This window comes from Delphinus delphis, chromosome 18 (assembly GCF_949987515.2).
Source record: "Delphinus delphis chromosome 18, mDelDel1.2, whole genome shotgun sequence".
NCBI classification, from domain to species: domain Eukaryota; kingdom Metazoa; phylum Chordata; class Mammalia; order Artiodactyla; family Delphinidae; genus Delphinus; species Delphinus delphis.
Genome location: NC_082700.1, coordinates 16,021,354 through 16,045,062, shown reverse-complemented (window position 1 = coordinate 16,045,062; position 23,709 = coordinate 16,021,354). Strand labels below are relative to the sequence as shown.

The following is a 23,709-nucleotide window of genomic DNA, read 5'->3' as shown; positions in this document are numbered from 1 at the left end:
GGGAGAAGAAACAAGGATATTTTGGCTCCTCTTAAGAGGTTTTGAATTCTATAAAGCAGAAATGGGGGTGCATATATCTTTTCTAATTAATGTTTTTGTTTTCTTCAGCAAAATACCGAGGGGTGAAATTGCTGGATCATATGGTAGTTTTGTTTTTTATTTTCTGAGGAAACTTCATACTGTTTTCCATAGTGGCTGCACCAATTTACATTCCCACCAAAAGCGCCACCAGGGAAGCCCCAACCTCTCCATATCTTTGTCAACATTTGTTATTATCTGTATTCTATTTTAGCCATCCTAATAGCTGGAAAGTGGTATCTCATTGTGGTTTTTTTTTTTTGTTGTTGTTGTTGTTGTATGCGGGCCTCTCACTGTTGTGGCCTCTCCCGTTGCGGAGCACAGGCTCCAGACGCGCAGGCTCAGCGGCCATGGCTCACGGGCCCAGCCGCTCTGCGGCATGTGGGATTCTCCTGGACCAGGGCACGAACCCGTGTCCCCTACATCGGCAGGCGGACTCTCAACCACTGTGCCACCAGGGAAGCCCCTCATTGTGGTTTTGATTTGCATTTCCTTGATGACTAATGATGTTGATCATCTTTTTATGTGCTTATTGGTCATGTATATATATTCTTTGCGGGAATGTCTATTCAGATTCTTTGCCAATTTAAAAATTGGTTTATTTGTCTTTTTACTATTGAATTGTAAGAGTTACTTATATATTCTAGATATAAGTCCCTTGTCAGATATATGACTTGCAAAAATTTTCTCTTGACAATGTGATTTTTGACATGTAACTCAGAAAGAATTCAAAGAGTTGAGTAGCACTGATATAACAAGACTCGTTCCACTCACATATATTGGGTTGGCCAAAAAGTTCCTTTGGTTTTTTGTTTTTTGTTTTTTTTTGCAGTATGCGGGCCTCTCGCTGTTGTGGCTTCTCCCGTTGCGGAGCACAGGCTCCAGACGCGCAGGCTCAGTGGCCATGGCTCACGGGCCCAGCCGCTCTGCGGCATGTGGGATCTTCCCAGACCGGGGCACGAACCCGTGTCCCCTGCATCGGCAGGTGGACTCTCAACCACTGCGCCACCAGGGAAGCCCTCCTTTGGTTTTTAAGTAAAAATAAAAGACACATTCTTCATTTTCACCAAGAACTTTATTGAACAACATATTCACCCTTTTGTTCCACTACCTTCTGCCATTTTTCAGGCAACTTCACAATCCCATCTTCCCAAAACTTTTTATCTGTTTGAGCAAAGAACTGTTCCAGGTGCTTTTACAGTCTTCCAGGGAATTGAAATTTTTTCCATTAAGAGAATTTTGTAAAGACCGAAATAAATGGAAATCCGAAGGTGCAATGTCTGGTGAATATGGTGGATGAATCACAACTTCCCAGCCAAGCTCTAACAGGTTTTGCCTTGTCATCAAAGAAACGTGCGGTCTTGTGGTATCCTGATGGAAGATTATGTGTTTTCTGTTGACTTATTCGGGATGCTTTTTGTTGAGTGCTTCTTTCAGGTGGTCTAATTGGGAGCAGTACTTGTTGGAATTAATTATTTGGTTTTCCGGAAGGAGCTCATAATAGAGGACTCCCTTCCAATCCCACGATATACACAACATCACCTTCTTTGGATGAAGACTGGCCTTTGGTGGGGTTGGTGGTGGTTCATTTCACTTGCCCCACGATCTCTTCCGTTCCACATTATTGTACAGTATCTACTTTGCATCACCTGTCACAATTTGTTCTAAAAACGGAGCGTTTTCATTACGTCTAAGTAGAGATTTGCTGGCGGAAATACGGTCAAGGAGGTTTTTTTCGCTTAACTTATGTGGAACCCAAACATCAAAGTGATGAACTTAACCAAGCTGGTGCAAATGATTTTCAACACTTGATTTGGGTATTTTGAGTATGTCGTCTAACTCCTGCATGGCATATTGTTGATTGTTCTCAATTAATGTCTCGGTTTGATTGCCATCAACTTCAACTGGTCTACCTGACTGTGGAGCATCGTCCAGCGAGAAATCTCCGGCATGAAACTTGGCAAACCACTTTTGACATGTTTGATCAGTCACAGCACCTTCTCCATACACTGCACAAATCTTTTTTACCTTTCTTGAAATAATAAAGCATAAATGGCTGAAAATGTTGCTTTCTTTCTTCCATCTTCAATATTAAAATGGCTACACAAAAATTCACCAATTTTGATGTCTTTTTTTAAATGCACACTGATATGACAGCTGTCACATACAATCTAACAAAATTGTTTTGACTGAAGTTAAAGACAACAAACCATCGTATGGAAAAAACAAACGAATATTTTGGCCAACCCAATATTTATATAAATGAGATTTCTTAGCCCTTATATTTACAAGATAAACTATAGGAACAGAATTCATCCTGAATCCTCTTAATTCTATCAGTAAATCATTATTTATCCTTGGATACAGGGGAATGTAAAAACGTAGCCTTGTTCATCTTGAATAATAATTTTCATTAAACATTTCTAGTTAAAATTTACTTTTTATGTTTAATAATTTTTATATACATTTCTAATAGACTTATGTTGTTTTGACCTATTGTGTACTAACAATTGTAAGGATCAGTTAATGTAGAAGAAACTTTTAAAAATCAGAGATTTATGGCCTTAGTATTTACTTATTCTACGATTAAGTAAATCGTAGAATTTAAATATATATACATTTTTTTTGTTTGTTTCAGACAGTATTACAGGGAAATCAATAAAAGATCATCAAGCGTGAACTATTTACAACAAATGTTAATATTTACAAGATGCTACAACTCAGACTTTTTGGAATATTTAAATTTATATACTGAAATTCTTCAAAATTCTTTAAGGTGGAATATGAACAAAGGAGTTTGAGAATCATTTTTCTAGCAGTAGTCTACTTCGTTCCGTCTTTAATCTCCATTAGAATGCCCTTTCCTGAGGGTGGGGAATTGGGGCTAAGCGGTCTTAGATTTCCTGAGAGTTAGCAAGAGTTCCCAACCTGGGTCTCTGATACTTGTGTGCCTTGCGAAATTGCACGTAAAATTGCACGTAAAATATAAGTGTACATATACATACACTCCCCCACTCCAGTTGATCTGTAATATTCAACTGGTTTTTCATAAGGCCTGTGACCTAAAACGTTTAAGAACTACTGTAACTACTACCTTCCTCTCACCTGCCTATTAGTACACCTCATGTATCTCATGCTAGGCCTTTCTCTTGGGTACCAATTAATCACTTGTTGCCTTTACCATACCGCTATTATCGTCTGCCTGCTGGATATCATCTGCAGTTTTGTGTCTTCTCCCAAGGATCACCCGATCCCAGGAATTAGGGCAAGTTCCAGATACCAGTCTTTCCATTATGCTCTAGTGGAACAGAGTTAAACAAATCCTGAATGGCCTTTCTATTCATTTATTTAACGAATACTTAACAACATGCCTCCTGATATGCCAGGTACTATTCTAAAGGCTAGGAATACAACGATGAACAGGCAGACAGGTCTCTCCTCTCCCAGTGTTTCTCTTCTGGAAGAGGAAGACTAAGAACTAAATAAGAAACACACAAGATTATTTTGGGCAGAAGTAAGTACTGTGAAGAAAACAAACCCGGGTGATATGACAACGAGTGTTATGAAGAAGTAGGGTTCGGTTGGAAGGTCAGGACTCTTTAAGGAGCTAACATCGAAGCTGAAGCCTGAGTGGTGAGAAGAAAGTAGCCGAGAGGTGAACACAGTTGGTGCAAAGGCCGCCAGGAGGAAGGAGGTTGGTGTTTCTGGGGAATTTCCAAGCCAGAGCTTGGAAAGTACTGAGCAGAAGAGGTGAGGTTGGAGAGGCGTTTCATCCCGAGTGCAACAGTAAGTCAACGATGTGTTTTAAGCAGAGGAGGAACTGATCTGGTTTATATTTTAAAACAAAATCCTTCTGGCTACTTTGATAAAAATGGATTGTATGGGTTCAAGAGAAGAAATAGAGAAAGCAGTTAGGCTACCATGGTAGTAGAGGCCAGAGATTATGGTGACTTGGACTGGGGTGGAGATGATATAAATGGGAAAATTCAAGATACACTTTGGAGGTGGAGCTGATAGGACTTCTAAATGGTCTGGATAGAATTGTGAAGGAAAAGAGAAGAGTCAAGGATGACTCCTAGGAAGTTAGTTTTGAACAAGTGGGTGAATGATGCAGTAGATTTAAAGATACTATTTGGGAATGTTTGGAACACCTACTAAACAGTTAAGTGACAGAGTGCAGTAGCTTTAGATACATGAGCCTGGAGTTAGAAATGTGGTCAGGGTAGAGATTATTATGGGAGTCAGGAGCTTACGGATGGTATTTAAAACCACTGTGGCAGGCTGAATAATGTCCCCCTGAATATGTCCATGTCCTAATTCCTGGAATCTTAAAGAACCTACTGTGTATGAAGGCACTTAAAATCTGTCACTTGTAAGCCTCACAACAACCCAAGGTAGGTGTTATTATCCTCCACTTGGCAGCTGGGGAACTGGAGGCTCAGAGAAGTGGAAAGCCGTGTTTTGCACTGTGCTTTGAGACAGGTCCAGCTTACCTACCGCCTCGGCTGCCCAAAAACCTGCCTTATAAAATGCATTTCTACGCGGCCTGTCCCATTCTTTGTCTAGCTCTGGCATATTATTTTTCTCACCTTCAGAGCCCTTGCCAGCTCAATTACACCACAGAGACCATGACCACTCCTCAGCTAGCTTGTTAACTGTGGAAGGGCTTAGTGGGATTATCACATAACCAACTACTCCGCATGCCAGGCCCTTTGCCAGGCACCTAACATGCATTCACAAATCACAGATTACTCTATCCATCGTCTCTGGAGCAATCTAAAAAGGAAGGATTACTGGGGAATGGGAAGAAGTCAGGAGCAGGGGCGCCTGAGTTTAAGTCTGGGGGTGCTATAGCCCTGACTTGAAGCTAAAGTAATCCTGGTCTAGTAACTTAACCATCTAAGAAAACGAGGAGGTTAACACTACAGATCATCTCTAACCTCTATCAAGGATGCTTGCATGACAGCTTTTCTTCTTTTCCCACTCCTGGAGCTCCACTATTATGTGCAGTGGCAGGGCCGTAGCGACTGTCTGCTCCGCGATGGCTGCCCTTCAGTTCCCTGCCTTAGAGGCCAGACCCAGCCGTGACTCGGCCAATCGCCCGGGAGGCCGCGGAGCCCCTCAGGCCAGGAGCGGTGAGAAGTGGGCGATAGGTCATTTCAGGACAAGGAAGCGAAGGCTCTGAAAAACTACAACTCCCAGAAGCCCGTGGGGGTGCCAATCGGAGGCCTGTGGCTGGTGCGTCTTGGGAGCTGTAAACCACGCTTCACTACAAGGCCGCGCCGGACAGGTAACTCGGGCGCATGCCCAGTCACGTCCCCACTAGCTCAGTTTTTTTCCTTCCTGCGGGATACTTCTCTTTCCGGCCTCGCCCAGGCGCGCTTTTCCCCGCCCCACCTCCGCCCCCTTTTCAGGGATTTCGGAGTGGGCGGGGCCACTGGCAAGCGCGTTCCCAGGAATGTGTACGCGCGCGTTCACGGGAGATTAAAGAGGGAGGGGACTAAATACTGGGTGTGGAAGGTGGCGAGGAGGCCGCGGATCACGGAAGGCGCATGCGTTCTAGAGGCGGTGCCGCGCGGCTTCGGGAATGGCGGAGGGGCGGGGTGGAAATGGGCTCGTGGCCTGACGCATGCGCATTGGGCCGCCAGCGCCCCGCCTCCTTTTTCAGTTTCCCCTCCTCCTCCACCACCCTTCCGGAAGTGCAGCCGCCCTGGCGCCCACCAGCGGCCACCCCCTGCGGCAGGCTCCGCCCCCGCCGGCCCCGCCCCCACGGCTCTCCGCCCCCTCCTCCGGTGGTGGTGCCGGGTTGCAGCGCCGGTCGCGGAGGTTTCGGTGCCCGAAGCCGGGAGCGCAGAGTCGTTCCCGGGAGCGCCGGCCAGGCTATGATCGCGGGTCCCCGGCGGCCCGCTCCGGCCAACCAGAGTCCCTGTCTCAGCTTGTGCCCGTGCCCGAGCGGTCTCCTCAGCTCGACCCCGCGGCGCAGTTGGCGGCGGCGCCCGCAGTGCGCCCCCTCCTCCGATGGCGGCAGAGATCCAGCCCAAGCCGCTGACCCGCAAGCCGATCCTGCTGCAGCGGGTCGAGGGGTCTCAGGAGGTGGTGAATATGGCCGTGATCGTGCCCAAGGAGGAGGGCGTCATCAGTGTCTCGGAGGACAGGTACGAACCGCTGCCCCTCGGCCGCGAGGAGGGGCGGGACGCGCCGGCGGTCCCAGAGCCCGCTTCAGGGGCTGTGCCTCCACGTCGGCGCGAGTGTAGAGTGCTCTCCCAAGTTGTTATTATAATGCGCATCCTGGTGCTGCCGGTGTCCAGCTGCGCGTGGCCGCCGCTGCGTGGCTCCGGAAAGCGGAGCCCGGACAGCGGCGTTCTGTCTGGCCTTGCCCGGGTGGCGCCTGCCGGGGCCAGGCTGGCCCTTGGACTAACGGTACACCGGCCACTGGACCTTGGTCCAGCTCCTAGGACAGGAAGGGGAGAGGGTGGAGCTGCCCGGCCCTGCAGGTGTGTGCGTGGGGAGGATGCTCCAAGCCGCTTGTGTGACATAACTAAGAGGTTTTGAGAACTCTGGTATAGTTCTTAAGGCTCCAGACCCAGGAAAGCAAATGCCACTCCCTTCTCCCAGACATTCCCACCGAATCCAGATCTCCCAGACATCTTACACTGAATTCAATGAATATTGCAAGTTGTGAAGAGTATTAGGGCTTCTGCCCAGGAGAGGTGACTTCTCTGCTTTGCCCTCCTTGTCTCTTCAAGCTCAAGGGGAAGCTCCTAGAACTTTCAAGGGACCACTGCTGCAAATAGCTCTTGAGTTCCTTCCCTTTGCTTGCTTCCTTTCTTTTTGCCTAATTTTGCTTAATTTGCCGAAGTAGAACTAGTTCTGCCTTTAGTATTCTCCCTTGTTTTTCAGACAGTGCGTTTTTTGCTTTAACTTAATGACCTTTAATGCAGAAATTATGCAGATGAAGCTAGTTTCCAGAGGAATGAAGCTTGAATATAGTAGTTATGGTTTTGATCTGGAATTCTTGCTTTTATAATATCAACTAGTATTCTAAAAAATGTCACATTATAGAGGTATATGTCAAGGAGCTTTTAACCTTAAAATAGGAGTTACGTTTTCTTAATGTAAGTTCAAATTATGCTGAGGTAGAAAATATTTTTTTCTTGGTGACTTGTAAAATTTCCAGGCAAAGGTAAAGCAACAAAGTGTTCATACTGTCTTTATAGTCATTTCAGTGCTTTGCATACAATGTGGCTTCAAAAAATATGCCTGATAGGTCTATTCATATCATAGGTTCTTCAGTATAACTAGGATGACTATATTAATGACATATTTTTGTCTACATCATACTCCATACAAATGGCCAAATGGTGCCTGATTCACTTCCTGTGCAGATTCAAGGGAAAACATTGTAAACATACACCAATGGCAAGCAGTCTGCCAAGAACAGAAGAAATTCATGGCTGCAGTGGAATACATGGATGTAGAAACCATTTGAAATTCACGAAGAAGGCTTATGAGTGTTTAACTTTTCCATGGAGGCAAAATTCTACAAAAGAGATTGCTTCTGGACTTAGAAATTCTTTGTCACAGAATCGTGTTTTAAAAAGAATATATTGATAGACATCACTTTCTCTGTAACTACTGGAGATGAAACTGCTCAACCGAACTGCGGTAGGAAATTCATAAGTAAGTTTGTTGAATCAAGGAAGAGAGGCAGAAAGGTAGCTAAACCTAAGCTCCTTTAATAATTAGTTTTGAAACTTTTTGCTTTGGTTGATGCTTTGGGAGTAGAGGTTAGTTTTCATAGGTTTTTTTTTTTCCCCCCTAAGTGTTCAAAGGGATCTTAGAGGTTATTTGCTGTAACGGCTTCATTTTACAGATGAGAAAATTAGGCCAGAGAATTTACCTGCCCAAATTCATGTAACTAGTGGCGGAGCCAGGCCTGGCTCCTGTCTTCTGATTTCCATTTCACTGTGTTTATCCTGAAGGAAACAGCTTTAGTCGGGGTGCATTTCAGAGTATTTGGAGAAGCTGAAGTCGCGTATATGACAGAGAGTGAAGATAAGTTTCATTTGATTATGGGACAACATAAATGCAATAATGTTTAGCTATTTATTAAGCTTAATTTTCACTTTCCCAGTTTACAGTGTAAGTAATAGAAGATATTTTATTATGCAGTTGCTGTTAAATAAGTAAGGCTCGGATTTATTCTTTACATATCTTTTTATTATTACTCAAGTTGACCAGTCTATGTTTCTGTAGGTCATATAGTCACATGTGACAAGAACTTTGTTATTTAGAGCTCAGTTTCGTTTATGGCTTCTATTAAAAGAGAACTGATCTGTATTCTTGCTTTTCAAAATCCAGTGTCACTGTCAGTTGACATAATTATCATTATCAAGATATGAAGAGAGAATATTGATTTTCATCAAAACCTACCAAGTCATTTCCATCAACCACTTCAGTTAGAAACTAGTAGTTTTCATTCCTGAACTGTAAGGTTAAGCCACAAAATATTGTCCCATTCCTGAATGGCAGTGTCCCGTAAGTTCTTTTGAAACCTTGGTTTTCCTTTTTGACCTCTGATTCCCAATAGCCTTTGAAAACGCTTAACATTTTCCATCTATAACAGTGTTATAGGTACTTGTTATCCATTTATCTTCTTCTCCATGAATTCCCTAAGATGCTATGTGTGTCTTACTCATTGTAATATCTGTAAGGCCTAGTATGGTGGCTGGCACACAGTAGGCCCTCAAGAAACATTTGCTGTGTTGGTGACTGGTCTTTTTCTTGTTCCTGAAAGCACAGCATCTTAACTGTTGTAGACATTTCATTGATATTTGTTTGAATGAACTTTATGACAACCTGTGAAAGTTCTGTTGGACAAATGTACGGAAAAGGATTGGACTGGATGGCCTTAAAAGTGCCTTAAAAATCTGAAAGTCAATGCATTGCTTCATTCATTCCATCAACAAACATTTGAGTCCCTACTGTGTTCTAAGCACATGTGTACACTTCATTGGTGAAAATGACAAGGTCCTTTCAAGATACTCACAATTTATTTGGGGGGGGGCAGATTTTAGAAGAAAATAAAACCACAAACTCTAAGATTTAATATTGAAAAGAGAATTTTTAGATGGGGAAGAGTAGCTGGATTCCACAGCCATTGTTGTTCCCTAAATTTTACTTACCTTTGGAGGATTCTTCCACTTGGACTACCATTTGCACCCTATGGCTGCCGTTAGTCGTGGGCTGGTGATATTCTAATCTTCAGGCCCAAGAGTGGTAAAAACCCTTACCCTCAGTTCATCTGAGCACAGTTAAGACAGCCTGGACCTTTACTGGATACCAAGGGAGAAAATATAAGGAAATAGAAGAAATATAAAAACGGGAGTTCCCTGGTGGTCTAGTGGTTAGTGGTTAGGACTCAGCACTTTCACTGCCATGGCCTGGGTTCAGTCCCTGGTTGGGGAACTCCTGTAAGCCTCACCTCACAGCCAAAAAAAAGAAAAGGAAGAAGAAATATAAAAACAGTCTGACTTACAAGTATAGATTTGTGGTGCTATCATAAAATGGAATTTGTTCTCAGAACTCACTGTCCTTATCTGAGTCTGTCTTTCCTTTGGTTGTAGCTGGATTCTGTCTCCAAAGGATATGCCCAACTTTGGTACATTGGGTTCCTCATTTCCCAGCTTCTGTCTGGACTGTCTCTTCTGAGTGACTGCCATTTTTTTTTTTTTTGTGGTACACGGGCCTCTCTCAACGGGCCTCTCCCGTTGCGGAGCACAGTCTCCGGACGCGCAGGCTCAGCAGCCATGGCTCACGGGCCCAGCTGCTCCGCGGCATGTGGGATCTTCCCAGACCGGGGCACAAACCCGTGTCCCCTGCATCGGCAGGCGGACTCGCAACCACTGCGCCACCAGGGAAGCCCGTGACTGCCATTTTAACATTCCTTGCTTAGGAGTTTCCTCACAGACATCTTGGGTCTATTTTGGTCAATACCGATCTCTAGCCTGCAGCTTACCAGGGTAGCTGGTAAGCCACCTGCAGCTCCCTGGTCCAGTGGCAGCCTCTTCAAGTGTTGAAAACCAGAAGAGACTGCTCCAGGTGGGAGCCAGCCCTGTCCAGACGTTTTAACTTTGTAAATTATTTATATGCATATCTTAACACAAGTCAGCAATCTTAGAATTCATACAGAGTTTCTCTAGGTAATTACTATTAGACAGTTATAGAAAATTGTTCCTTCACCAGGAGTAAAAAAGGGTCAGATTTTTATCTCATATAAGGAGATGTGTTGAAGACGGGTACAAACACCATCCACTGGGGTCATCGAAGCATCTCCTCTGCTTGCAGTGGTTAGAGAAGAGACCAAGGAGCTCTCCTCCAGGTGGGTCTTTCGGGATGAGTAGAAGTTCATGTGAGAAAGCTAGGGTGTTGGAAGGGGCATTCTAGCTAGAGGGGGAAGAGAAAACTCCTGGGGCACTGAGAAGCACTAGAACGAACTGGTTAAGAATGCACTCAGGAGCCATGCAGCTTGAATTCAGAACTCAGCTCTGAGTGTCACACTTGGAGGAATCTGGAAAATTGGTGTCTCCACAGGAGTAATTGTGATAGCGAACATTCCCAAAACCTCTGAGTGCAAGAATTTGGAATTCTCTTGGGAGATAAAAAGAGGTGAGGGTGTGGTGGCAGGGTGTTGTGGAGGAGACCATGGGGAGGGGTCTGCAGGGGAGAGGGTAATGGGGAGGGACTGCGGAGTTTGCTTTTTCATTTTTGGCCACGACTCGCAGCTCACTGTTTCTTAGCTCTCTGACCAGGGATCGAACCCGTGCCCCCTGCAGTGGAAGCATGGAGTCTTAACCACTGGACCGCCAGGAAAGTCCCGGGGAGGGACTGTGGAGAACTGCCACCTTATATTCTGACTTCATTAGGGACCAATTTAGGCAACATTGTTATCTGTGTTCTCTGTAGGCCCTAAGGGCACATAGGACCATGCAGTGGGTAATAGGAGGTCTCATTTTTGTCTCAATATATGGTCTGACCTCCAGTGCCTAGCACAGAGGAGGCAGCCCATATATATGTTCATTGAATGGATTAAGCAATGACTGATCTATCAGCTGTTTGGAATGGAATGGGCCTGAGGAGGTTGTGAGTTTCTTAGAGCAAAGGTTTAAGTTGAACCTGAGAGAAGCTTAGCTCCTTACTTTGGGCCAGGGTAGTGTTTACAACAAGGGATAGGGGTGGGAAGCGGTTGGAATGAGAGAGTGGTTTGGGTTTTTAAAAATCTTTAAGGCCTTTTTCCCCCAACTCTGATTTTTTTTTGGGGGGAATATTTATTTATTCATTTTGGCTGCACCGGGTCTTAGTTGTGGCACGTGGGATCTTCGTTGCGGCAGGTTTTAGCTGTGGCATGTGGGATCTTTTTCAGTTGCGGCAAGTGGGCTTCTTAGTTGTGGCATGCAGGTGGGATCTAGTTCCCCAACCAGGGATTGAACCTGGGTCCCCTCCTGCATTGGGAGCATGGAGTCTTACCCACTGGACCACCAGGGAGGTCCCTTTTCCCAACTCTGAACCACTCTAAGAGTCACTACTTGACTATTTCTTCTTCTTTTTTTTATTGGAGTAATAATTTTTATTGGAGTACGGTTGATTTACAATGTTCTGTTAGTTTCTGCTGTACAGCAAAGTGAATCAGTTATACATATACATATAGCCACTCTTTTTTAGATTCTTTTCCCATATAGGTCATTACAGAGTATTGAGTAGAGTTCTCTGTGCTATACAGTAAGTTCTCATTAGTTATCTCTTTTAATATATATAGTAATGTGTATCAATCCCAGTCTCCCAATTTATCCCTCCCCTTCCACTTGGTAACCATGTTTGTTTTCTACGTCTGTGATTCTGTTTCTGTTTTGTAAGTAGGTTCATTTATGACTATTTCTTGAAAAGATATGTTAAAATATCATTTATAAATCCTCATACTATTGGCTCATACCATTGATTCTTTTCACTGTGAAATTGCACTATCTCGGTTCTCTGGTTGAAACCATTAGTTTTCACTAAATACTTAGACCTTGGATCAGTTCAGTTGAGCTCATGGAGTTTTATGTACCATGCATTTTATAACACTTGCATCAAAACATTTTTTAAATGCAAATCAAAGTTTTTCCCAACGTGCAAGCATAATTCTGAAAGTTGAGGACTTCCTAGAGTGATGGCGTGAGGTCTCTGAAGTTGACAAAGTTAGAAGCCATCTGAACTATTTTTTGAGTGTGTCAAGTCTCTATTTAATGGCATAAAATTAATAAACTTTCAGCTATGCACTAGAGATTCATCACTTGGAAGTAGTAATTGCTGGTTTCAAGGTTCCAAAATGGGAATTTGCCCCATATGATTTTGAAAATTAGACCTTTACCCTGAATTCAGAGCATGAGGCAGGCTTCATGTCAGCAAATCTGTCTGGAAACAGGCTGCCTCTGGGTCTCTAAAGGTCAGAATACAAATTGACTTTTTAAGAAAAAAGTCACTATGGGAAAGCTGTTTAAGGAGGTTCGCTAGAGGGGCTTAGCTTCTAGTGACCCCAAAGCTCCTGAGGGTTCTGAATTTCCTACTTGATTTACATCGTTAAACCAGACTCTATCCAGGAGCTCAAAGATCTTAATCAGGGTACATTCATCTGGATATTGCAAGATAATGGAAAATGTTTGACGCTCCTAAAGTGAGTGACTCTCAGATTTTGAAATCCTGAGCAGCTATCTTGTATCTCAAGTGTTGCTAAACTTACTTTGAAAAAGAAAAATAGGTAAAAAATCATAGGACTGTAGTAGCCATAAGAGACTTCAGAGAGTTGATCTTTTTCCAGGCAAACAAAATCAAAACTTTAAAAATGGAAATACTATTTTTTCCTTGCACAGCATCTTTTGCTGGCTCTGTTTTCAGTTTGAATTTGCCTTTGAGAGGGAGAGATTTTATGTTTGTTGCCGAGAGCCGTCTGGATGTCCTTACAAAGTAACAGCTTTGGGGAAATTAAAACAGCACCGTTTAGAAATCAATAAGTAAATGGTGCTTTAAGACAAAATAAGTAGTGATCTCTTGATATGTGTAACACTAAACTAAGTTATATTCAGTGTATACGTACCATCAAGCCAAGCTGTTTTTCTCAATTACAGTATCAGAATAGAAGGAATTCAAAAGCAGGCAGCACTCGTTTATTTTTATGTGAGTAGGTCTCCCAAGGAGAGTGCCACAATTAACCTAGAAATTCCCTAATGCAGAAAAAATAACTTCCCTGGTGCAACTTCAGTAAGCAGTCTCATTAACTTTGTTTTTTATTTAAAGGGCCGGGGTCCTCCCCATCCAAATGCTTCATTTAGTCATTAGTCTGAAAAATTGAGTCAGAGATGTAAGTAACAAGACCAAAAGAGAAAAAAAGTCGTCCTGCTTGTCTCTTGGCAGGCAGTGCTGCTTTGTGCTCTCATGTGCCTTTCATTTAAGGAATCTTGGAAAAGAACTGGACTGGGAGTCTGTTCTCCGCTCAACCCTGCATTGACCTTGGGCATTGGGCATTTCATTGCTGTAAACCTCAGTTTCTCCATCTGGCAGAGGAGAGCCTAGGATTTCCTAGCTGTGACTCTGACACTGCGATGTACCCACATAAGGACTAGATAAGTGTAAAGTCTCTGCAGACCCATCATCCTACACCTGGAGCTGAAGAAAGTGTGCAGAGGGGGCAAAAAAGTGGCATGTGCTCTGTGAGGTGATGTAAAACGATGCCTTTGGATAGCGGCGGCTCTTTATTCCTGGATGAAATATTAAAGAGCCGTTTGTCTTGTATTGGTGCCTAACACCTAGTTGAACTGGGTTCTCTACATTCTTATTTCCAGATAAATCCTTTAGTTTCAAACACTAAGCAGTTTAGCTCTGGGTGGTTTTCTGGGCCTTAAGTCAGGGCCTGGATTGTCTAGAGTAACGCTTTTGAAACTGTTTTGACCATAAATCATAGTAAGTACTATATTTAGCATTTGCTACCCAAGACTCATGTACACTGACACAAAACACACATATGTAACTGAAACGGAAGTTTTATTAAATGGTGTCCTTTTAAGGTGACACGCATACTGATATTTTCTGTTTTGTTGTAGCCTTCATAAAATCCTAGCTGTGACTCAGGCAAATGATTTCATGACCTGTAATGGGTTGAAAACCACAGTTTTGAAATACAGTGCCTTAGAAAAGCTGTTGAAGTTTTGTATCCTCTTTTTCTCTCTATGTAGTTTTGGTTTTCTAGGAGATGGAAATACAGTTCAACTCAGGGACCTGTACCCACCAGCCTACCCCACTCCTGGCCTGTCTTGCTTTTCTGAATTTCCATGGATTAGAGAATTGGCCTAGTCTCATTGGAAGCCTTGGTGTCAGAAGATAACTATTCTAAGCCCTTTCAGCCAGAGAGAGTTCAGAAGAAACCAGGAGTGCAGCAAAAACAGCTGTTTACGTGGCTGCATTTTGACTTCCTGTGATGTGTTCATTTATTACTGAGTTAGGACTCAGAAATGATACATCTCATCTAAGTTATGAATGTCAGGTGCTAACCTCTCTATATGACTGTGCTTTTCTTTTTAGCTGGGTGGATTTACCTATAATGTGGAGCTATTTGGGGATTTTATGTATTTTTTATGTTATTAAATTTTTAATCTCAGTTTCTAAGGATCAATTTATATTTTAAGTAATCATAATCCCTCTGGAGTGTGTTTACATTTTACATAAAGGTAATATAACCATAATAAAGAAGAATTGCTCATAAATCTCTTAGCACAATGACTGTTTGTATTTTATGTATTACCTTCTAGCAGTTTTTTTAATGCAACTTTCAGAAATATGACTGTAATCATACACTTTAATGTTCTTGCTCCCACTTAAAATTGTGCCACCAGCTACCTAGTCTTTAATTATCATTTTAAGTGGCTGTATATTTTTCTTTTCCTTCAGTATTCACCCATATTTATTTAAAGCTTGTACTATATGAATTTGGCCCTGGAACTCCCATTGTGAATAAGATATCCTGCTCTCAAGGTACTGGTAATCTATTGGGTACAGCATCATCATTTATCTGTCACCTACTGTTGGCTATTTATTTTCACTTTTGTAAATGTTATGATGAACAACATGGTTGTGCATATAGGTTGTTGTTTTTTTTTTTCCAGATTTTGGATTATTTCTTTAGGAAAAATTGTAAGAAGATTGCCATGTTGCTTTCCAAAAGTCTTGTGCCACTTTATAATATTTACAGCGACATATGAAGTATTAGTTTTGCCACATCTGAACAGCCATGGATATTATCATTTACAATTTTTTCTGGGGGAGTGGGATAAATTGGGAGATGGGGATTGACATATACCACACTACTATATATAAAATAGATAACTAATGAGAACCTACTGTATAGCACAGAGAACTCTACTTAATACTCTGTAATGACCTATATGGGAAAAGAATCTAAAAAAGAGTGGCTAGGGCTTCCCTGGTGGCACAGTGGTTGAGAGTCCGCCTGCCGAGGCAGGGGACACGGGTTCGTGCCCCGGTCCGGGAAGATCCCACATGCCGCGGAGCGGCTGGGCCCATGAGCCATGGCCGCTGAGCCTGCGCGTCCGGAGCCTGCGCTCCTCAACGGGAGAGGCCACGACAGTGAGAGGCCCGCGTACCGCAAAAAAAAAAAAAAAAAAAAAGAGTGGCTATATGTATAACTGATTCACTTTGCTGTACAGCAGAAACTAACACAACACTGTAAATCAACTATACTCCAATAAAAATTAATAAAAAATAATTTTTTCTTGATAAATTGTAGAACTTCATTGATGTTAATTTGTACGTTTTGGCTGACTTGTGAATATTTTTGTTTGCTTGTTTACTTATTTTCTCCTTTTGTGAATTGTCTGTTCCTGTCCTCTGTTTCTCCATTGAAGTCTCCTGGTTCTTCTAAACAATATTTTGTAAATATATATTCTATAAATATAGTAAGGATATTAACCGTGTGTCTCTTATGTATCCAGATATGTCTTATACTCCATTGTTTGCCTTTTTACTTTTTATATAGAAAATGTTTACTATTTAGTTTAACCATCTATCCTTTTTTATAATTTAAATTTCTTCCATCATTCCTAATTTTTGAACGTAATTCTTTACCCAGAGATTCACTGAATATTCATTTTTCTTTCATCCTAGTTATATAATTTGGTTAAAAAATAACTTTTTGATTTATTTTAAAATGTATTTCATTGGATGGTGTAAATTGAGGAATGTAATGATTTTTCTAAAAGTTGCTGTTATTCAGCATCATTTATTTATTTATTTATTTATTTATTGCGGTACGCGGGCCTCTCACTGTTGCGGCCTCTCCCGTTGCGGAGCGCAGGCTCCGGACGCGCAGGCTCAGCGGCCATGGCTCACCGGCCTAGCCGCTCCGCGGCATGTGGGATATTTCCGGACCGGGGCACGAACCCGTGTCCCTTGCATCGGCAGGCGGACTCTCAACCACTGCGCCACCAGGGAAGCCCCAGCATCATTTATTGAATGGTCCTTATGCTTTCTTTTATATTTATTTGTGAAACTACCTTATATTCTCATAAACAAGGCCTACTATGGGCTGTGTTGTATTTTGAGGATCTCTGCTTTTAATACCTGACCTATACTTAAAAAAAATTTTTTTTTCTTTTCTTTCTTTTCTTTAAAATTGAAATACAGTTGATGTACAATATTATGTTAGTTTCAGGTGTACTACATAGTGAATTGACATTTGCATATATTATGAAATTATCACCATGCTAAGTCTAGCAACCATCTGTCCCCATACAAAGTTATTACAGTATTATTGACCATATTTCCTATGTTGTGTGTTACGTCCCCATGGTTTATTTATTTTATAACTGGAGGTTTGTGTCAATCTCCTTTACCTATTCTACCTCCCCACCCCCTTACACTTTTAATTATTGTAGCTAATGTGTTGTTCTTGATTGTTTGCCATTATGTATCTATGATAATAGCTGGACTCTCTCTAGCGGGGTCAGCAAATTCATGGGAAAGGAATCATTTGGCTCTAAATGATTGGCTCTTTCCCAAACTTCAGGATTTCAGAGTCTCAGTTTCTTTATCTATAAATTGGGAATAATGATTCCTCCCAGGATTGTTTGGAGGTTTACATGAGATGATATTCCTGTAGCACGTGGCATTGTACTTGGAGCATAGATGGTGCTCAGTACAAGTTAGTTTTATTGTTTGTTTATGGTACCACCATGCCTGTTGCTGTGGTTCCATTAAGGCTTGACTATTTTAAGAATCACCTTGGATACACAAAAGCGGGGCTATTGAATTTTTGTTGGCTTGTTTCATATAGTTCTGAGTCCCTTTATCTCCTCTAGATGTGCCAAGGTGGGGTTACTCTGTCATCTTTTTACTGCCGCTTCCGAAACTTGTTCTGTGAAAGCCAGGGGTCAGGGCAGGTATGTGACTGGTGGGTTCTGTGTTCTCTTTTGCAGCCTTTTCTCTTGCTCCATTTGCCATCTTGTCCTGAAATGATGAGTTCATTGTCCCTGCTGGTCTCCTGGAGGGCCAGGGCTGTGTATCCTGCGTCTTCCATGGGGAATACCTTGAGGTAGGGATGAAATTTTAATTACCCCAGTTTAGCTGCCCTCCACTGGAAGACTGGGCATTATAAACCAGCAGCTAGTGGGCTGATGTCCACCCGCAAACAGATTTTGTCTGTACACAATGTTTTTAGAAGTTTGAATTAGTAGCCAAGTTTTTAAAATCTGGATTTCACATAAAAGTCTGGCTTGTTGGCTTCTCTTGACAAATGGGAAGATGTAGCTGGGCCAGGCCGCAAGTTCCCCTGCTGTTGGTCCCTTGATCTGCCCACTTCGCCTACGGTCATCTGAGTGAGGCCACGCCCATGCTGCCCCTGCTGCCTGCTGGTGGGAAAACAGGGCACAGTAAGTAGCCAGAGAGCTTTCCTGTTTTCCTCTGAATCTGAAAGGTATTTTCCCTTTTATGGAGTCAGTGGTTAGAGTTTTCTTGGTATTTGGAAGAAGAAGAAGGAGAAGAAGTTGAAAGATAACCAGAATGCCTGTATTTTTAAAAAATTAGGTAGAGGTGGAGGGAGGAAATTAATACACCTTTCATAAGAGATCCTGATGTTGTACACACAGTAAATAAATGTATAAATAAAGGTGGGTGTTGGTAAATTAGGCGTGGCATCTAGCCTGCCCCTCTCTGGACGCCTTGTAACAGTGATTGAGGCCAGGGATCCAAGTCCCAGAAGCCTGGGTTTGACTCTTGGCTCTGCTATCTCCGAGCTGTGTGATCTTAATCATTTCTTCAAAACCTTCCCAGCTGTAAAATGGGAGTTCAGACAGTACCAGCCTCATAGTGTTATTATGAGGGTTAAATGAATAAAGTGTTGGGTCCCAGCCAGTCCTCCAGGAATATTAGGGTTTTTGCTGCCCTTCCTCCAAACTAGTTTTCTAATTATTTAATAACTCTCTTTTCTCTCTAACTCTTCTTTGTCTCTTCTTTGTCTTTGAATCAGTTTCTCTTTCCCTTTCTCCCTTAGTTTTCTCCCTAGTGCTTCTGGAAAGAGTGCTCAAGCATCATTACACTAGTTCTGTGACATTTGGAAAGTCAACCCTCTTTGATCCTCATCTGAAATTGATTTTTCATAGTTTGAAATGACATAATATATGTGAAAATACTTAATATATCAAACATCCTATAAAAATGTTAAGGATTGTTATCATTTAGCTGGTCATAAATTTAAAACATGACTATATACTTTGAATTTAGAGAGTTTTGTCTTCTTTATCCTCATTTTAAAAGCAGATGAATATAATATTTAAATACATTTAAATTCTAATTTTAGAAAAACTTAAAATTAACATTATTACCTTTTATTGTGTAGAGCTGGATTAATATTTTTTTGGAGTCAGTTATCCGCCATAGAAGAAAAAGCTTCCCATGTTGTTAGAGTCTTAGTAATCTGCTTTAGTATTGATATTGGCACTTATGGGACTTGGAAAATCCTAGCTGTCTGATGTTTTATAGGAAGATTTTGTTTGGGGAGAAAGGGTGTTGGGGCTAGCTAGGTTATTTCATTATATTCTGATTTTTGAAATATTTTTGAATTCATATTTGAGTGGCTTAATAAGTTCTCTTTACATTTCAAAGTTTAGATCTTTATACAATTTGAAAGAATGAATAATTTTTCTCCAGAAGGTCAAATTCAATTAGAGAGGTTAGTTACGCTTAATCTGATGTGTGGGTTATCTGTAGGTACGTATGTGTCTGTGGGCTCTCATAGTTCTCAGGTGTGGTTCTCCTACCCCCTCCGTTTTATTTTTTGTTTTCTTTTAAAAAAATATTCTACCTTACTCTTTTTTTTAATTTAAGACAATTTTTTTTAAGCGGTTTTAGATTTACAACAAAACTGAGAGGGAGGTACGTAGATTTCCCACACATATCCCTGCTCTTACACATGCGTAGTCTCCCCACTATCAGCATCACTCACCAGAACTGTGCATCTTTAATCAAGGATGAGCCCACACTGACCCATCATTGTCACCCAAAGTCTACATTTTACTTAGGACTCACTCTTGGTGGTGTACATTCGACGAGTTTGGACATATGTATGATGACATATCCATGTATAATATGGTACAGAGTATTTTCACTGCCCTTAAAAATCCTCTGTGCTCTGCCTATTCATCTCACCCTACCCCATCCCAGCCACTGATCTTTTCTATTTTCTCCATAGTTTTGCTTTTTTCCAGAATGTCTGTCATGTAGTTGGTATCATACGGTATGTAGGCTTTTCAGATTGGCTTCTTTCACTTAGTAACATACATTTAAGTTTCCTTCATGTCTCTTCATGGCTTGATGGCTCATTTCTTTCTTTTTTTTTTAAAATAAATTTATTTATTTTATTTATTTATTTTTGGCTGCGTTGGGTCTTCATTGCTGCCTGCGAGCTTTCTCTAGTTGCGGCAAGTCGGGGGGCTACTCTTCTTTGTGGTGCGTGGGATTCTCATGGTGGTGGCTTCTCTTGTTGCGGAGCACGGGCTCTAGGCGTGTGGGCTTCAGTAGTTGTGGCTCATGGACTCTAGAGCGCAGGCTCAGTAGTTGTGGCTCATGGGCTCTAGAGCGCAGGCTCAGTAGTTGTGGCACACAGGCTTGGTTGCTCCGCGGCATGTGGGATCTTCCCAGACCAGGGCTCGAACCCATGTCTCCTGCCTTGGCAGGCGGATTCTTAACCACTGCACTACCAGGGAAGTCCATGGCTCATTTCTTTTTAGCACTAAATAATATTCCATTTGTCTGAATGTACCAATTTGTTTACCCATTCACCTACTGAATTGTTTGTTTCCAAGTTTTGGCAGTTATCAATAAAGCTGCTATAAACATCCATGTTTAGGTTTTTGTGTGGACGTAAGTTTTCAGCTCCTTTGGGTAAATACCAAGGAGCACCACTGCTGGATTGTATGGCAGGAGTTTTGTAAGAAAGTGCCAAACTGTTTTCCAAAGTGGCTGCACTGTTTTGCATTCCCACCAGCAATGTATGAGAGTTCCTGTTGCTCTGCATCCTCACCAGCATTTGGTGTTGTTAGAGTTCTGGATTTGGGTATTTGTAATAGGTACGTAGTGGTATTTTATTGTTAATTTCATTTTCATTTCTTTGATGTCAAAGAGTAGAGTATTCTGGTAGGGTATCTTTTCATAAGCTTATTTGCCATCTGTAGATTTTCTTTTTGGTGAGGTGTCTGTTAAGGTGTTTGGCGCATTTTTATTTTAGTTAAAGTCCTTTATCAGATGTGCCTTTTGCAAGTATTTTCTCCCAGTCTGTGGCTTCTCGTCTTTTTTTTTTTTTTTAATTTTTTATTGGGATATAGTTGATTTACAATTTTGTGCTAATGTCAGGTGTATAGCCTAGTGAATCTGTTATACATATATCCACTCTTTTAGATTCTTTTCCCATATAGGCCATTATAGAGTATTGAGTAGAGTTCCCTTATTAGTTATCTATTTTACATATAGCAGTGTGTATATGTCAATCCCAATCTTCGTGGCTTCTCTTCTAATCCTCTCAATGTTGTCTTTTTACAGAACAGAAGTTTTTAATTTTAAAGAAGTTCAGCTTATCAATTTTTTTTTCATGGATTTTGTCTTTTGTGTTGTATCTAAAAAGGCATCATCACACCCAAAGTCATCTAGATTTTCTCTTATGTTACCTTCTAGGAATTTGTAGTGTAAGTGCCTGACATTAAGCTTTTAATTGCCGAGGCATCCATTTCAAATGACATCCATCTTTTTTTTTGTTTGTTTTTTTGTGGTACGCGGGCCTCTCACTGTTGTGGCCTCTCCCGTTGCGGAGCACAGGCTCCAGACGCGCAGGCTCAGCGGCCGTGGTTCACGGGCCCAGCCGCTCCACAGCATGTGGGATCTTCCCGGACCGGGGCACGAATCCGTGTCCCCTGCATCGGCAGGCAGATTCTCAACCACTGCGCCACCAGGGAGGCCCAATGACATCTATCTTGAATAAAACATTGCCAGCTGTATGACACAGCTACTAGCAAAACAACAGGATAATGAATTAGATGCCCCCCACCTGTGAAGGTCCCTTTTTCAGAAAGCCCTGGGTAGCTAGATAACTGACCACCTGAGTGACCCTGTTCCTCCCTTCCTGCATCCCATTTCCCACTCTTATGCTTGAAATTAGCCAATACAGAGTGAATTCATGAAACCCTAGACACCCCACCCTTGGACCCTAATAAAGGCAGGGCCCCAGGTCTGCTCTTGTATGTGCTCTCCCCCCTCATCCCTCCCAACCTGTGACCTTGCTGTGTGGCTCTTAGGTGTGCTGTATACCCTCCAAGGCCTGTGAGTAATAAATCTTGTCTCTCAAAGTTCCCTGATGGTGTTTTGCTGAAGTGCATCCTGAGATCAAAATAAGAACCACAAGAGCTAGCCATTCCATAAATAGGGGCCCCAGTGGGGGAGATGTCTGCTGAGCTCACTACAAATGATATGTACCTGAGCAAGGGCTACAGGCATTCCTAACACAGGCCCCTCCTGGGCTAGGCCCAAGCATAGGCTTGGGAGTGATATAACAGAGTTTTATTGTTTTGCATTTTACATTTAGGTTATAGTCCATTATGAGTTAATTTTTGTGAAGGGGGTAAGGTCTGTGTCTAGATTCATTCTTTTGCATGTGGATGTCCATTTGTTACAGCACCATTTGTTGAAGGAACAGTCTTTCCTCCCTTGTATTGCCTTTGCTCCTTTGTCAAAGATCAGTTGACTATATTTATAGTGGTCTGTTTCTGAGCTTTCTGTTCTGTTCCATTGATCTATTTGTCTATTCTTTCACCCATACCACACTGTCTTGATTACTGTAGTTTCACAGAAAGTCTTAAAGTCAGGTAGCATCTGTCCTTCAGCTTTTATTCTTCTTTTTCTATGTTGAGTTGGCTATTCTGGGTCTTTCGCTCCTACTTATAAACTTTACAGGCAGTTTTTCAACATTCATAAAATAACTTGCTGGGATTTTGATTTGAATTGCATTGAATCTATACATCAAGTTGGGAAGAGCTGACATCTTGACAGTATTGAGTCCCCCTATCCATGAACATGGAATATCTCTCCATTTATTTAGTAGTTTTTTGCGCTTGCCCACCGGAATTTTGTAGTTTTCCTCATAGAGATCTTGTACATATTTTCCTAGGTTTATATCTAAGTATTTCATTTTTGGGGTTGCTAATATAAATGATATTGTATTTTTCATTTCACATTTCACTTGCTCATTGCTGGTATGTAGGAAGCCAGTTAACTTTTGTATATTAACCTTGTGTTTTGCAACTTTGCTATACTACCTATTCTTGAAAAATTTATAATTATTAGAATTATAAATTATAATTTATATTATAAATTATAATTCATTATAAATGAATTTTTAAGAGTTGGATCCATCTGAAGGTACAGATCAGTATCAATATTGAACCCAGAAGAAATATACACACTCTAAGTTGTTGATTTGTTGATAACTGAACAAAAGGTTAATTTCTTGAGATTACTCTGATCTGAGTAGCTTCCTGTGGTCCATTGGAACCAGGATGGCCCTCTTGTAAGTGTCTTTGACTTAACTGACATTTTATATTTTACACTAGGCACTTTTTGATATCTTACCACTAAATAATTACTGGTAAATTCCATTCTTGAGTCTGAAGGACTGAACTTGATCTTGAAAACTTGAAGCAATGGACATTTTTTACATTGCACAAATATCAAGTTTGTAATTTTAGGGATGCTATTGTAGTCAGTATTTTTAGTGTCCAGCATTACTTATTTCTACTTTTCTAAAATGTTTGCTTAAAAAATTGATCTGTTGCTTTTGTTGCCTAGTAGTCCCATGCCTACATATGTGGAAAATTGAGTTTAAAGCTGGTGGCAAATACTGGATGGATTTGCAGGGAGAATGGATCAAAATGGCAAAATATTTAGTTATTTGAAATGGGTTTTAGCTGGGAGAGTGCCACACTTTGAGCAATAAATAATCATAGTCAAAAGACACAGGTTTTAAGGTTAAAAATGGTTACTTAT

At 41.6% G+C, this 23,709-nt stretch overlaps 1 protein-coding gene and 1 long non-coding RNA gene across 6 annotated transcripts in view; one reads left to right on the top strand and one right to left on the bottom strand.

Annotated features, from left to right (window-relative positions):
* LOC132413733 (uncharacterized) overlaps positions 1 to 5,373 on the bottom strand; it is a 42,062-nt gene extending 36,689 nt beyond the window's left edge. For all 4 annotated transcript variants that reach the window (XR_009516797.1, XR_009516798.1, XR_009516796.1 and 1 more), the window contains exon 1: positions 5,019 to 5,373. This is a non-coding gene — a long non-coding RNA (uncharacterized lncRNA). The remainder of the gene's footprint in view (positions 1 to 5,018) is intronic.
* Positions 5,374 to 5,876: 503 nt separating this feature from the next.
* Positions 5,877 to 23,709, top strand: part of WDFY2 (WD repeat and FYVE domain containing 2) — a 178,473-nt gene continuing 160,640 nt past the window's right edge. For both annotated transcript variants that reach the window (XM_059996124.1, XM_059996123.1), the window contains exon 1: positions 5,877 to 6,233. In XM_059996124.1, coding sequence (XP_059852107.1) covers positions 6,097 to 6,233 — 137 coding nt within the window. In that variant the 5' untranslated portion in view covers positions 5,877 to 6,096. The remainder of the gene's footprint in view (positions 6,234 to 23,709) is intronic.